The sequence below is a fragment of the Trachypithecus francoisi genome, unplaced genomic scaffold (assembly GCF_009764315.1).
Source record: "Trachypithecus francoisi isolate TF-2019V2 unplaced genomic scaffold, Tfra_2.0 Lachesis_group14, whole genome shotgun sequence".
Classification (NCBI taxonomy): Eukaryota; Metazoa; Chordata; class Mammalia; order Primates; family Cercopithecidae; genus Trachypithecus; species Trachypithecus francoisi.
The window spans coordinates 16,658,900-16,676,203 of record NW_022681459.1 but is presented as its reverse complement, the minus strand read 5'-3'; the positions used below and the strand labels follow the sequence as shown (position 1 = coordinate 16,676,203).

General features: G+C 38.7%; 1 protein-coding gene across 1 annotated transcript in view; it reads left to right on the top strand.

Moving 5' to 3' along the window:
• The window catches only part of GRIK1 (glutamate ionotropic receptor kainate type subunit 1), a 391,857-nt gene that overhangs the window by 279,497 nt on the left and 95,056 nt on the right, over positions 1-17,304 (top strand). Inside the window, exons 5-6 of the mRNA XM_033232264.1 lie at positions 10,589-10,642; positions 14,071-14,244. Of these exons, the coding sequence (XP_033088155.1) occupies positions 10,589-10,642; positions 14,071-14,244 (228 nt within the window). The remainder of the gene's footprint in view (positions 1-10,588; positions 10,643-14,070; positions 14,245-17,304) is intronic.

The window sequence follows — 17,304 nt, the reverse complement described above, 5'->3', positions numbered from 1 at the left end:
AGTCTTTGAGCCAGTCAATTGATAAGTTCATTACTTTGGATAAATCCTGACAATGTAATAATGATGAATCTCAATTTATACTAATTTGATGATACTTTGTAGTATGTTATATAATTATTTTGGCGCTACTTTCTCATCCTAATTATGTTGTTCTCAGGCTGATATTAACATCTATTTATATTCCCTGAACACGTAGTTAGTTTTAGTTGTAAGGAGTGGTTCACAGATATGAGTATATTATTAAATGTATACAAGGATTAATTGACACGTGTGGATAACCAACAATTTACTAAAGGTGTGTGCAATTTGCCCATATTCTTAGTGTCCAGGATATCCATTTGAGGATTCTCAAAGGCCTCCAAAAAGTCACTTTAAGAAAGGACTTAGATTTGCTTCCACCTGAATTGGGAAGTGAGAAAAACCGTATATGTGTATGCTTCAAAAATACTCTAATGCTTAATTCCAGTTATATTAACATTTGACTATAGTAGGAGAGAAGAAAAAATTTCCTTGCAGTGGAAGCAGGGGTACTTTAGAACAAATTGTGAAGAGTATTTGAACATGTGTATGCTGGGGCACATCTTAAGCCTATTTTATCAACGAACTTTAACTTTATTCAAAATTGTAAGAATGTGCATGCTCTTGGATGTGCCTTTTTCGTGGAAAGGGGTTTGTAGTATCCATCAGATTTTCTAAAGAAGCCTGCACAGTAAAGTGGTTTAAAAATTACTTTGCTAGGTTAACCTTTTCTACTTCCTCAACCCTTCATAAATGCAAGATTTTATCAATCTTCCTACTTTTCCCATGACTGTTAGCCAAATCCTCTCAGCTATAAGGGTAATCCTGTGAAATGTAACTTTCACCATTTATCCAGCCAAACTATGTGTCAGGTTTTTGTTTTTGGCCCATGGAGTTCTGTGTGCCAAAGAATCTTCTGGGGTGAAAGGGGAATTACTATATCATTAAAAATTCTAATGTATTAGATGAGATCATTATTTAGTGAAGGATCTGGTGATTCATTATTTTCCACTTCTCTAAGAAGGCAATGTATTAGTACGTATGTCACCTTATTTGAGAAAATTTAAATGTGACAATGGATTAAATATAAAGCATTAAGCTCAGCACCAATATATGAAATATTCCACTTAAAGATTATTGTTGTCATTAGTAGCAGTAGTCTTGTGTCTAGGCAAAACTACAGATGTGGTACAATTCTTAGAACTGGCTTCCCAATTCTAACTCCTCACATCACTCCCTGCTCTACATCATAACAATGGTTTCCAAGGCTCCTCTCGGCCTAACATACCAGTCTCCTTGAGATCCCACCTGACGTAATTACATTTCCATGCTAGAATTAACACCTTGCACCCTCTTCGTTCTTCCCTCAACCAACCAGTTTCTCCTCCTCTGTCCCTTTCTTGGTGACTAGAAATTTTATCCAATTGGCCAGGCGCGGTGGCTCACGCCTGTAATCCCAGCATTTTGGGAGGCCGAGGTGGGTGGATCAAGAGGTCAGGAGATCGAGACCCTCCTGGCTAACACGGTGAAACCCCGTCTCTACTAAAAATGCAAAAAATTAGCCGGGTGAGGTGGCGGCGCCTGTAGTCCCAGCTACTCAGGAGGCTGAGGCAGGAGAATGGCGTGAACCCGGGAGGCGGAGCTTGCAGTGAGCCGAGATCGGGCCACTGCACTCCAGCCTGGGCGACAGAGCCAGACTCTGTCTCAAAGGAAAAAAAAAGAAAAAGGAATTTTGTCCAATTACTGCAGCCAGAACCCAAGAAATTCACCTTACTTGTCCTCGCCTTTCACATTCATTAGTTAGCAAACTGGAGATTTTCTGCCCTCCGAATATGTTTCAGATTCAACCTCCTTTTCTCTATCTCTCATCATCTTCTTTCTGTACTAATATAATTGATCTCTCTGCCATAAGTTCCTTTCCCCTCCTATTTCCTAACTATCCTCTGCGTAGTCTCAAACACTATTCATTCTGAGTAAAATATCTGATGTTATACCTCCATGTTTGAAATTGCTGAGTGCCACCCTCCCCACCCTGGATGTTGCATTAAGAATAAAGGACACATTTCTTAGCATGCCGTGCAGAGTTCTCCACACCTGTTCTCACTGTCATTATAACATCTATTACAAAAATATCTATTATGTCTAATATACCCTTTTAGCCAAAAAAAAAAAAAAAAAATCTGTTACAAATTTTTAGAAACTATCCTTTCTTACTCCATTAAGGAGATTAAAGTTATTTCCAAATGTGACCTAAAGGGATTTAAAATCACAAGAAAAACTGTATCTAATTAATTCAAATATCTTGAGGGATGTCATAATAGGAGATCAAGGTAGGTCTGAATTCTTACAGAAGAAGAACTGTGAGTGAAGCACCTCCTAGTCCCTGGAATATCGTCCAAAGAAGGCCCTTACACAGCTGGGTCCAGCATTTACACAGGAGGCTCCCTCACGAGTAGACAGGAAACTTAACAAACTCTGGTGGGTGGATCGATGCATCCTACTTAAGGTAAAGCTTTGACTCCTGTGGTTCTAACTTTGGTCTTAAATAACCATATGCTTTTATTTGGGTTCTCAAACTCCAGCAGAATTTTGTGCAAATTATTAACTTTCCTGCCACTTACACCTCCTATTATCAATTAAGAAATTAATAAAGCCCTAAGATCCCAAGATTGAAATCAAACCTGGATTCAGATACTATAACTATGCTTTGTCTCTCAGATCTATAAATTAGGAATAACACTTCCTCTCCAATTAAATGTCAAGAACCTATTACTGTAGTGAACATCATGCTGTGGCACTCAGCAAGCAGTCACTGTGAATATTATTGTTGTAGCTTAAAAATATGAGCTTGGTTAATATAAATCAGTGGTTCTCAGCACTGGCTGTACATAAGTATCACCTGGGGAGTTTTTAATAACTATCAATGCCTGAAACATACCCCAGACCAAATAAATCAGAATATTTAGGAATGAGGCTCAGGCATTGGTATTTTGGAAAAGTTTCTTGTTGGTTCTAATAATATACTGAGAAACACTGATATAAACTGTTTTCTAAGCCTGATAATTTTCAGATAAGTTGACAAAGTCAAGTCACCCAAAAAGTTGAAGATCAGGGCGCAGACTCATGAAGACTTTACTGGGTAATAGAGATCTCATGAGACCAGCAAGATCACCATTTAATGACTGCGCCCCTGTCTCTCCTTCAGAAGGTGACTTTCAAGCAAATTTGAAGTATAGTTTTCACGAACATCATTATAAAAGAAGCTTATTACAAAAAGATTACACTGAATCATCTGGGGTAGATAATAATTCAAACTATTCTGTTACCTTCCAGCTTCTAGATTTTGTTCAATAATTTGCTGTTAAAATTTATTTCCCCTGTATTCTGTCTTACATATCATCTTTCCACCAATTTTCCCTAGATGTTGCAGAGAGGTTATTTTTTAGATTCATGTAATTGCCCCCAAAGTTCCATTCTCTCCTATTTACCGGATTGCCTATTTCATTCTGCCATGGGAAATCTTCTTTTCCTGCTCTGTTCTCAACAGTCTGGCCTCCTTAAATAGCATAATCTCATCTGTTGTGCACCTGGGTGATGCAATCTGGCTCTTCTAGTAGGATCATCTTCTAAGCTAAACTCAACCCCAATGATTTCCACTCCACTTATTAATATCTATTAGTATGAGCTTCCTTTCTCTTGCAGACCATACCTCCAGGTAGAGAAGCTTATAAAGGAGTTAAGACTGAAAAGAACTTCCAAATAGTACAGTTATTTAATTCATCAACTCTTTGTGGAATACTTTTTGCTTTTCTTTAGTTTAACTTGGAGGCAGAAGAAAAGGGGGCTGGATTTATAAATCGTATAGCACAGTTTTCAAATGCAAGGAAAAACCCTAGACTTGTGGTTAGCTTATCACCTGTGTACATGCATGTGGTTAATACGTGTAAGTGAATGGAGGAAACAGAGAAATTTAGCAAGCTGTCAACTTCAAACCAAAAAAAAGTCAATTTTTCCAAAAACATGATACATGTTTTTGACGTTACCAAAGCTGCAGTAATGTACCAATCACTGGAGTTAGGGTTATGGCAATTTCATATGCCGTAATCACAGAAAGATGAGAAAATGAGATGTATTGGTTTTCCATTGCTGCTGTAACAAATTATTCCAAATTTAGTGGCTTAAACAACATATTCATTTATAGTTATAGAGATCAGAAATCTAAAATCATTTTGTCAGCAGGGCTGCTTTTCTTCTGGAAGCTTCTGGGGAAGATCCAACTTCTTGCCTTTTGTTACTTACAGAGACTGTCCTCATTCCTTGTCTTGTGGCCCTGCGTCACACTCCTTCTTTCCCTCTCCTTCCATTTACACGTTCCCATTTACACCTTCTCTGCCTTAAGGCCCTGTTGTTTTCATTGTGATTACATTGGGCCCACCTAGATAACTCAGAGAAATCTCTCCATCTCAAAATCTTTTGTTTGATCACATTTGTAAAGTCCATCTCCATGTAAAGGAACATATTAATTGGTTCTGGAATTAAGACGTGGACATCTTTAGAGAACAATTATTTAGCCTTCTCCATAAGGAGATGGGTATCTTTCTGTATATCAGGATCTTTGTGGGGTCTAATGCCATTTTCTGTACATTCCACTGTTCCTTTTGTAGGTGTAAGCTATAATCACTCAGTGTGGCATGAATGTACTTTCTATAGCAATAAACGCTGATCTAAAGACTGTTTTATATCTACCTTGTTCTACTGATGACCACCATTAAAAATTGCATGGCCAAAGAGGCATCTGGCTCAGAGGATAGTATAGATGCAGTCTAAAATATTATAGTTAACAAATAAAAAAGAGCTACACTCTGAAGCTCAAACTTTCTTCTTAAAATTGCTGCTCAGAGACTTGATATCATTCACTTGGTTTCCTGAAGACTCTTGTGCCAAAAATACCTTATTTCTATCTTGAGGTGAAACCACTATTTTAGCCACGTTGCATGTTCACACATTTGGAAGTTATTCACTTGAAATTATTGATTACAAACCATTCTAAACCACGGTTTAGAATTTATCCTGATATTGAGAAAGGCTATGAAAAGAGAAATACACTTCAGCTTAGTCAGTATAAACTTCCAAGATGACTATTTTTCAATGGAAAAAAAGCAGTAATAAAAAAAAAACATAAATATTACAAGAACACCTCAAAGTTGCTCAGGAGCACTCCAGGTTCCATTTTGAGTTTCTGTTACCACAATAGCAACAGCAGACCAATTATGTGTGACATACGGATTTCCCTTAGTGATGGTTGCTGAGAATTTGTGGAGAGGAATTTTTCATTGGTGTCTCCATAGCTCTGCATTACCTTCCAGAAAATGATCAGACTGAAACATGGTGCAGGCTTCTTAAGATACCTCCACGTGTTGTTGGAAGACTCTGAGCCAAAGACTTTCCCTGTATTTTATAGAATGACTCTGTCACCAACCACAGCCATTAGACCCCTATGAACTACGTCCTGGTCATCTTTACCTAGACTTCATTGAGGACTCACAAGACAAACTAAAATACGGCCTTGGTGCTGCTCAGGCTGTATGTGATAACTTCACCCATCAAGATCTAAGAGATCATCACAGCCAGGAACAACTAGACTAGACTAAGAAGGTCAATACCACTGTGAACAAGGTCATGAGCATTCTGTGGCAAAAATTCCAGAAAGCAGCTGGACCAATGAGGGATCACTGTTGTCAGTGAGCAAGGACTCTGTCTCAGGATATATTGATAACAATGGGGCCTTAGAATTGTCCTTTCAAGAGCCAGCTGGCATTGAGGTTTTGTTGTTGTTGTTGTTGTTTGAAACGTAGTTTCACTCTTGTTGCCCAGGCTGGAGTACAATGGCCTGATCTCAGCTCACCGCAACCTCCGCCTACTGGGTCCAAGTGATTCTCCTGCCTCAGCCTCCCGAGTATCTGGGATTACAGGCACGTGCCACCACGCCCAACTAATTTTTTTTATTTTTAGTAGAGACGGGGTTTCTCCATGTTGGTCAGGCTGGTCTCGAACTCCCGACCTCGGGTGATCTGCCCACCTCGCCTCCCAAAGTGCTGGGATTACAAGCGTGAGCCACCGTGCCTGGCTGGCATTGAGTTTTTATTCTGCCTTCTGATGACCCATTTACTCGAAATAAAATAAAGCAGTAATTATTTTTTAGCTACAGAAACAATGGAATAGTCTTATGGTATTTCCATGTAGAGTAGCATGATACGGAGAAAGCATTTACAAGCCACTCCCCTGACTCTGATTTAAGAATTATGTTATCTAGATGGAATGGAAGGTCCTAAGAATGCAGGAGCTTAAGTCTTTTGGTATTGATGTCTTTTGAGTTCTTATAATTAATTCTGTAACAATATAGATTAGAATTAACTATCAATGGTGATCATTGGAGTTAGGGGGAAAAACTGTTTTGTTGGAAACCTTTTTTTCATTACTCTAACCCAACTCAGCTACATCAGATCTGAAGAATTCCGCCTGTTTATATGGGGAAAAATTATTTGACTTGTCCCAATCATGATTATTTGTTTGTTTGTAATATCGTTATTCTATAAAGAATTGGAGCTGCCTAGAAAAATATATTTGAAACAAACTAATAAATGTTTTTAAAAGGGAGGAGAGTTGGCACAAAGGAGAAAAGTAGGTAACAAAGACATAAAGCTGGATAACATTAGCACACAAAAAATGTACGCCCCGTGCTCCTGACTAGTTGCCAAAGGAAGACCCATAATTTTGACCCTAAACCTCCTAGCAATCAAAACAAAGTTGTAAACAAGACAATTTACATGACTTGCAGTATTCATGAAACAGAAAAATGTATTTATTCAAAAATGAACAGCTTGTTCCGGCACTGATAACAATGCTAGTGATATTAAGGAACTGAGATCTCTGGAGAGTGACATATGTCAGAATCATCTCCACTTCATTGGCTAGAATCAGTACATACCCCTACCCAAGCCCAAGAGACTAGAAAAGGCAATCCTAGTATGTGCCCTTTGAGTTGGAAAACTGGAAAAACAGTACTGATGACGTCCACACCAGGAATCTTCCAAAATCAATAGATATTCCACACCCTGCCTATTTTAGATACATAATGTTAACAAAAGGGCTGGGTTGTTCTTAACTGTCAATCTAAGTCAATGATATGTCAAAAGTTGTTTAATAAGATTAAATCCATTAAGAAATGAGCCTTGGTCAGGTGCAGTGGCTCACACCTGTGATCCCAGCACTTAGGGAGGCCGAGGCAGGAGGATCAGTTGAGGTCAGGAGTTCGAAACCAGCGTGGCCAAGATGGTAAAACCCCATCTCTACTAAAAATATAAAAATTAGTCGGGCGTGGTGTTGCGCGCCTATAATCCCAGCTACTCAGGAGGCTGAGACAGGAGAATCACTTGAACCCAGGAGGCGGAGGTTGCAGGGAGCTGAGATCGTACCAGTGCACTTTAGCCTGGGGTGACAGAGTAAGATTCTGTTTCAAAAATAAAATGAAAATAAAAAAAAAGAAATGAGCCTTATTAGAGGAACACATTAGTGGAAGCAATTCAGAGGAATATGCTATCCGTATGAACAGTATTGATAGCTGCCTTTAATACATTTTAGTGTGTGTGACATGATGTGTTTCGTGCCAAAAAAAAAAAAAAAATTTAATTTGTGACAAGTAAAGCCAGAGATGGTTCCTAGCAATACTGCCCTAATAAAGTATACATACTGCCTAGGTCAGCACCACTTGGTCAGTTCGGCAGACAAATACTGTATCAAAATTCAAAGAAGCTACTCATTCTCAGGAAAAAGTAATTTCTGCAAAGAACTATTAGAAAACTCCCCGTATCGTGATTATACTTTTTGTTTTTAAAACTGAAATTTATTTTGCTGTGACATTTTCTTAATCCCTTAATGACTTTTAGTTGAAATACCAACATGCAGAGAGAAAATCAAAAGGGGAATGCAAACATTTTATTGATAAAGTATGCTACAATTATATGACAGGGCTACTGGTCTCAACCAGCTTAAAGACCATCACAAGAACAACTGCTTTAAAAGCACTGCCTTTGGTGCTATTGACTCTGTTGTTCTTATCAAGATGTTTTTCATTCACCTGGGTGAGTGTCCACAAAGTTGACAGGCCAATGATCAATGACTGGATTCATTTCTTAATTTCCATTTCTAGTAAATTCAAGGGAAGAACCAGGAGGCACTAATACAACCTAGTAGGTAGGAAAACGAACGGGGATTTTTCTACTACAGCAAATAAAATGTGTGCCTGGAGGACCTCAGGGTTCTTTTTGCAATAACAGCTGGCCTGTTGGCTGTTTATTCGCTGCATTTTAATATCTCTTTTCTAACACTAAGAGGCATATCAAATGAATATTTACCTCCAGGAATTTTAAAAGACAATAATAAAAATAATTAGTTAAATGGTTGTTTAAAAAACTGCTTCTCTCTTAACAGGGGATCCAAAGCCTCCATAATGAAGTTTAAAAAGAAAAATTTTACCCAAGTGAAAAGCTATAAACACAAATGCCTTTGTGTTCTATTTTCAGTTTCAGAAACAAAATTTTAAACCTTAATATCCAGCTCTATATCTTCACATAAAACTTGCTCAGTTCCCTTTCAAGAGGTAATCTTGGCTGCAATTACACTATCTAATGACCAAAGTGAAAAATAGGATTTCTGACTTACCCTGGCAGGCCAGCTCTTTATGCTCAAATGATATAAGAGAACAGCTAACAAGACCTCACCATGCATGGCCTTAAATGTTATTGATGGCACTAAAGCAAGTCTACCCTTTAAAAAAAAAATCCTTTAGTGTGCCTGGTCTTGTTGTCACTATAGGAGTGACTTACATCCTGTGGGCTGATGATTCATGGACAGAGTTTCCTGTCATTTGTCTCATGTTCATGACATTACAATTTCACTAAATATTCCTCTGGTTTTCACGTTAGTAGAGACGTTGTTGAGAAGTGTAGGAGTGGTCTTCATACGGTTATGTGCTGTCATCTAATACCCTCTTTATTTCTTATGCCCTTTCATGTAAAATCATTCTAGTTCACATATCTTCGGCACCTTCCAGAACCTCTGATAACTTGCGGTGCCTTTCCCCAGACCTTTACAATCCATCTCTTCAACTGAAGATCTGAAAGTCTTTGTTATGTAATGCAAATGTACATGTTTTCCATAGAGCAGTGATTTTCAAACACAGCTGTGAAATGGAGAAATCCAGGCTACACTCTCAGAAATCCTAATTCAGGATGTCCCTGTGATGGAGTCTAAGAATCTTTGATATAAAAACTTCCAGAGGGGATTTTTACTTGCATCCAGAATTGACCAGAGTTGTGGGGAAAACTACCTTGGAAATGTGATTTCTATGTCTTCTCTCTTCATTTGTATGATTTCTATGCAAAGACAAAAAAAAAAGAAGAGAAGAAAAGCACCCAAATAGTTATTTTGGTAATCTATCCAAGGAAAGGGATATCCTTATTCATATTTAGAAAGAATTATCTCCAAACCATTTGCAGCTTCTTCTCAGTTGACACCATTTCTGGGACTCCAAAAGTAAGATCACAGTTTAATGAATGTAGAACCTCTGTCCTTCTTATCCACCTCCTTTTTTCCTTCTTTCACAAAGTGAAAACAATATACACACTCACAGAATGTCTGGAACTATCCCGATCCCAGTAGCTATTTAGCTATTTGAGAATTAGCATGAAGAAACAGTGTGAAATTGGTGTCAGAACAGTCCCTGTCCTTTTATCTATAAATGAATCCTCTCTTCACCTACTCATGGAAAAGGGGGAGAGAGAAAGGTTTCGGAGATATACTCATTTATAAATCTTCATTTAAACATATCTACATGCCATTATTGACAATTCAACATTTAATGAGTTCTACTCATAATGAGGGTGGCATTATGCTAAGTCGTAAGCTAGGGAGATCAAGCAAATACATATTTCTAAGTATGAGATTGCTCAGACACTTAGGCAGTGGGAAAGACAAAACCCTCTTGTTGCCCAGGCTGGAGTGCAATGGCGAGATCTCGGCTCACTGGAACCTCTGCCTCCTGGGTTCAAACGATTCTCCTCCCTCAGCCTCCTGAGTAGCTGGGATTACAAGCATGCTCCACCAAGCCCGGCTAATTTTGTGTTTTTAGTAGAGACAGGGTTTCTCTATGATGGTCAGGCTGGTGTCAAACTCCTGACCTCAAGTGATCCACCTGCCTCGGTCTCCCAAAGTGCTGGGATTAGAGGCTTGCACCACTGCACCTGGCCCAAACTATTTTTAAATTTGATCATCAGACCCATTACTTTGATGTAGGTCAAGCAGCGTGTAATGGAAATAGTGTTGGCTGGAGGTCAGTTGGCCCGCTCCACACCAGCCACTCATTGGCCTCAGGTTTCTGATCTGCTGAGTTTGTGGATTTCTGAAGTCCCTTCCTGTTCTATGTTCCCAAGCGTTTGTAGTCACCCTAGAAATTATCCCATTCTTATTATAATTCTGTTCCTGATTCTTTCCCCTTATTTCTCTTTTGCAGATTCTGTTTATGGGCATGATGACCGAGTACTATCACTACTTTTTCACAACCTTGGTAAGTGCATCTGGGAGAAATGTATTCCACATGGTAGGTCTTCACACAGTTATTTCAGAGTCAGCCTCACCAGTGTCAAAGGCAGAATATTGTCATGGAGACTTGCCTTACTTTCCTAAGAATCCTCTAAATTCAGCAATGCTGAGCAGCAGGCTTCTTTCTTTCCTTTTTTAACTTGTATCAATGCATATGCATTCAGAAAGGGATTAAAATGAAAACTCCATTAAATAGAAACTATTAAAGTAAAAACTATTCATAAAAAAGCATCATCTATAATTTTTATATACATTAGAAGGTGCATCCAAGTGTGGCTGGCATTCACTGATTTGATGTGGCTTTCCTGCCTGTGTCCAGTAGATAGCTGGGTTAGCCAGGGGTTACCTGTCAGATGTTTGAAAAACCTTCAAAAAGGGGAGTTTTGGAGATGCTCTGCACATTGAACATTATGCACCATTAAGAAAAATCATGGTCCTAAGCCTTAGAAACCCAAAAGAAACCATAGGACATCTTAAATTTTGAGAGACTATCTGATCATGGAGAATGATTTAGGGTATTTAACACATCAAAAAGATGTGATAATTTTCATTCAGTCAAGTTCAGAAATCAGTGACAGCCCCCACCTCCCCACCTACACACCCACACACTCCACTTTCTTACATGAGAAGAAACACAGACTCAAGCTCGTTTTCTAATCTGTAAGAGTGCATCAGCTAAATTCGACCTGGATTCTGGGGGACTCAGTAACAGTACCATTTTAGCAAATTCAACTGCCAAGCTAGTGAGTAGGGGAATTCAAAGAATTTACAATAAGGATCCGAAGTAGTAAATTCTATTTCTGACTCAACTATCTTCAAGAGTGCAGAGGACACCATGAAATGAATGCTTTGGGATAGTTGTCAAAATCATTACTGCTACTGAGCATAGGGTGGAAGTGGGTACAGGGTAGAAATTCCTGAACTAAGGTTTGCATCGTCTTCCCATCTGCCTCTTCCTGCTTCTTGATCATGTCATCTTTGAGAACAGCTGAGGGAAAACTTGGGAACTGCAAAGTGTCTTACTCTGCTCACAAGTATGGTTCTTCCCATCACCAAGAACACCTGAGGGTTACTCAAGGTGACATGGCCATCTGCCTTGGAACTTTCCACCCCCTCCAGGTGTACACACCCTGGAAGAGCTGGTGTGGGAGAAATTTGAGAAGGAATATCAACAATGGAATTTAACAAGGCTAGGAGACCACAGAGGATGAATAAGAGTGCGCTTTTATTCCTCTTCACCCCTAACACTCATTCTGCATGCACAAGGGGATGTAGCAAATTGGATTTTGGACTTCCGATATTCTTTGTTGCATGGAAACCCTAAATTGTAGGACAACCTAATTTTGCACATGTTTAACGTGCTTTATTTTAGCATGTTAAATCTATGTAATATTGATTCTCTGAGGGGGTTCATGTGTATTCTCGAAGTTTCTGTCTTACCTCCTGAGACTGGAGTTAACTGTCTTTCTATCCACTGAGTGTACTAACGGACTCATTTTTTCCTGGGTCTTTTTCTTTAACTTTGCTTCCTTCATCCTTTTCCTCTGATTTTATCTGCATTCTGTCCTGGTTGGCTTTTATGTTCTTATCATTCTTGCCCATGAGTATTAATAAGAGTTAAAGAAAAAAAGTTACTTAGTGTTAAGGAAGAAAATATATAATGCTTTAAAAGGCAGTATTGTACACCTTTCTGATGTTGATCTAGGAGCACAGAGCTGTGCTTTTGTAGTTCTACTGCCTCACCCAAATATATCTTGGGAAAGAGAGAGTTCATCAAAAGAATAAATTTGTATGCATCTTCCGCAAATGCAAATCGCGAAGTGTTTCTGAATCTGCTGCTCTTCAGTACCTGTAATCATCATGAATAATGTCCTGTCTTGCATTGCACTTTCAGAAACCGGTTACATTGTTAAGAAACTTTTATGGAAGTATTTTTCCTGTTAAATGTTATTTTGAAAGTTGCGTTTCTTCTGAAATGATAATGATATATTTTTTAATCTAGTCTTTTCATATAAGAAAAAAGTTGAAATTATTACATAAGCCTGTCTTAAATGTGAATCAATTTAGAAACTTCTGGTTTGCACCCAGCCTTGTCTGTAATAGAAAAACTGTAATAGAAAACACTAGGATGAGCTCAACTTTTTTTTTCCTGAAACATTGTCTGAAAGGGAATGGGTTCCCTTATTAAGATGTTCTTGCATCCATGCAGCCTTGTGCTCTAACATATCCTCTGAAGAGAATCCTTTGGTTCCTATTCTGAGCCTATGTTCAGTGAACATTCTTCATGCCCTCATTGTGTGAGAGATGAGTTCTTTTCAACAAGCCAGGAGGTGATTTTTTTCTGCCAGGAGTGATTTTCCTGCCAAACGCATATGCAGTTTTCAAATTTCACCTTTGTGGCAAGACCTGGAACAGCCTGTGGTACAAGATTTGATGGAGAAGAGTGGGTACTGCCAGTGGTTTATTCTTGTCCTGGTCACATCACCACTCAGAACCTCAGTTTCTTCATCTGTAAAATAAAAGCACGGAACCAAATGGGAATAAGTACGTTTTCCAATACCCCAAAGGCTATAAACTGGGAACAGAATTCTTAGCTTTTTAGAATGTCACAGCCTGTGACCAAGGATGTACTAATTATCAACAGCCAAATTCCTCCTCTTGACTTATCCAAACTCTAAAGGTACGGCAAAAATAAAACAGATGAAAATGAAAACTGATGACTGCCCTAGAAGTTTTAGGGCAGAATGTGAATGGAAAACAATGGGAAAGATGTTCTTTTATTGAAATAGTGTGGTATGGCTGCCATTTTGTTTTAATCTATAGCAGCTCCCCTTTATCCAATGGGTACATGTTCTAAGACCTCCAATAGATGTCTGAAATCTAGTATGGTGCCAAACCCCATATAGATTATGTTTTTCTTATATATGCATACTTAGGATAAAGCTTAATTTATAAATTAGGCACACTACTCTTGCAGACTGGGACCATTATGAAGTGTAAGGGTGACTTACCAAAGTACTTCCATACCACAATAGCCGACCTTGTAACTGAGACAGCTATGAAGGGACTGATGAGCAGGTGGCATCTGTAGTATGGAGACTCTGGACAAAGGAATAATTCATGTCCCAGGCAGGACAGCATGGGACAACTCAAGATTTCCTCAAGCTACTCAGAATGGTGTGCAATTTTAAAATTACGAATTGCTTATTTCTGAAGTTTTCCACTTAACATGTTCCAAATGTGGTTGACCGCAAGTAACTGAAACCATGAACCACAAAACCACAGATAAAAGGTATCACTGTATTAGTTGCTGCTACAAGCATTAATTTTCTTTTGCATAAAAACATGGAAATGCTAATTCTTTTTCACTTTATCCTTTTTGATACTATGCAGGACTTATTTGCTTTGGATCTGGAGCTCTACAGGTACAGCGGCGTAAACATGACCGGGTTTCGGCTGCTTAACATTGACAACCCTCACGTGTCATCCATCATTGAGAAGTGGTCCATGGAGAGACTGCAGGCCCCACCCAGGCCCGAGACTGGTCTTTTGGATGGCATGATGACAGTAAGTCATTTGCAAATAAAATCACTCGCGAGAATATTTGAATTCCTTCGGGGTTAAGATCACACATGTCTTTAAAATGTTCAAGAAAAGTGTTACAGTGGGTGCCTTGACTTGCAGGAGAGAAGAAAGAGTTTGCTTTTTAGGTAATTTGAAAGGCTGTGACTGGCTACTAGCAAAAACTGCTATTTTTAGCTTCCTGGATGTACTTGCCCCAGATAAAAAACTTGACAAGAGTAGCCACCATTATCAGCCAAACCAGTGCAAGGACAAGTTGAAGAGCATTTTATTGTAGGAATGTGGCCGTGGGGAAGGTGGCTGGTTGGGGAAGAGGAGGAACAACATACCTGTGAGTTTTGCAGAACCGGTTTGTGTTCCTCACTTTCTGCCACATTTCAGTAAGCAGAGCCAGTGTGGAAAAATGCCGGATCTACAAACAGTTGGTGTATTCAGCTCTTCCTGTCCTGGATGTGTATAGGCTCACCTCTGCAGAACTGACAGTGTTTAACACCAGCCATATGTCGCTCTTGAAGCAGATGCCAGACCTGCCTCCTGACAAGGCAGAGATACTCTGCTGAACAGATAAATTGCGAACTGCCTCATCAGAGAGCTTCTCCCTAACATCATTTGTCTCTTGTCAAATGTACCTACCTTCACTTTATTTCTCTAATGAAGCTCCCTGGGTGCTGAAGAAAATAGCAGGAAATAATTTTTTAAAAAATGCTTCCTATGTGGGAGCCATCTAAGGGGAAAGATACTGGGGAATGCAGGCAGGTAATAGCATTTTAAATTGGCATAGGATTTTATTATCCATTCCTATCATTGGGAGACACACTCTCGCTTCTAAGATGCAATTTACCCATCATCTCACAGAGAACTTGGATTTTTTTCCCCCTTTTTCTTATGAAGAACAAATGAAAATGAAGAAATAAATGAATGAATGAAGTGGCTCTGGATGATTCCATGTTCAGGCTCCCTAACTGTTTTTCAAACCTGAAATAACTTTTGAAATATTCAACGTGAACTGAGAGATAATGATGGAAAGCATCTTGGTACAAATGAGCCCTGGGATGATTTGAAACATTTCTCTGAATAGGAACAAGCAGAGAATATCCAGGGCGATACTAGACTTCTGAAAGGGAGAGGGAACACCAGAGACAGAGGGAGAAGCATGCTAATAGATCAGTTTTTCTCTTATTCCTCTTGGGTTTGTAATTTCAGTGAGTGCAAATATGATTCAAAATCCTCTGCCCACTCTTCCAATGAAGTTTCCATCACAGGATGAGATCTCAAATCATTTTTATCTGTGTTTGGGATATACCACTAAAAGAGTTACAGTTTGAATCTATGTTAACTGTTAACATAGATTGTGGACTTAGGCCAAGCATTAAATATTCATCACAAGTATGGCTTAATTTACAAAGAAAAAAAGTCTGTGTGTTCAATTATACTGAGCTGACAAAACAGTTCGTTCATATTGACTGAGATGAGGAAGATTGTTGAACGAAGGAGACAGACCTATGCAATTCATGTGGAATCAGGCCAAGCATGACGTGATGCTGCCACCCCAGAGCTGCGGCCGGTGTCCTGGGTTAACAGTGATCCCATGGGCAGGAAGTGTGACAAGGTTGAGTCCCAATGGATGGAAGAGGCCCTTTAGGTCTGCCTGAAGCTTTTTACTGTCATCCCAACTAAGAGAGGGGTTTCTAGGCTGTGTTCTTACACTTATTATTATAATAAACTATAAAAAGGAAAGTGGGGATTTACCAGAGCTCACTGAGGTGCTATAAAAGTGCGTAGAGTAACTATTCAATATATCAGGTAGTGTCGATACTAATTTTTAAAAAAGTGATAGCATACAAGCACCAGTAGGAGCTGTATCCAACAGTCATACAGATAATAACTTTGAAATTATGTGAAGGGTAATACTTACTTTTTTTTATCCAAAGAGTCTGCTTTGCACTTGACTCTTTTCTTTCTGTTTCTGCTGGATGTGGCTACTTTGGGAATGTGGAAACTGTGTCAGGGGAGGTGAAGGACATTGAAGGGCATGAAAGGACATCCATTTTACCAATAGCTAAGCCAAGAGAGCAAACTTACGACCCCAAGCCCAGGCCCAATGCTAACAAATCTTTGCTGTCAAGTTGCCCCTATTTAAACTCTTTCTTCTCTACCTTAACGATAAAAAGTCCTTTGGTTTCAATTTCATTGGGTCCAAATAGCAGACCCTGCCCTTCATTCATTCTTGCATGTCAAGCACTTGTTGCCCACGTGCCTAGAAGCATACAGTAGCCCCCTCCCTGGCTTTTCTCTCTTTCCTCTTACCTGTTTTTGTTTTCTTCACAGCCCTTATGACCTGACTTGTTATATTTTGATTTGTTTGTTTAGTACCTTCCCCTACAAGAATAGACACTTCATAAAAGCATCTTTTATGAAAAAGAGGCTTTGTGCTTTTGTGCTCTGCTTTCTCCCCAGCACTAGAAAAGGCCTAGCGCAAAGTACACCTTCAATAAATGTGTATTTAATAAAGAAATTAATGCGCTAAATAAATAAGAATTAAGCTTCTACTAAAACTGAAGATGTTGAATGAAAAATATTTAGGCAGCCCTGAAATAGTCCCATAAAAGTGCAGAGAGTTCCTATAAATAAGATATATGTGAATGTGCATGATTAGTAAAATAGAGATTACTTTAAAATAATAGTGTTTTTTTAAAATTAGTCACAGACTGGCCACTCTTAATGTTTAAATAATGCCATTACTATAATAGAATTGTATTCTCTGAAATCATATGCTTCATTCCACTGTTCTTCAAGGTGAATTTCCCTGTAACTGTTTATAGTCATATTTTTGTGTGTGGTGCATACATATATGGATGAATATGGAAATTAGAAAAAAGCATAAGAAAAATGCATGTATTTTGATTTCCCATTCAATTATCTGTTTTTCTCTCTAATATTTTTAACTGTTAAGCATTTCTTAGAATTTCATACACTAAAAAGTCCTCAAATAATATGATTTTATCAAAACACTCAAATCTGAAAATAGAGAAGTCAGTCATGCCC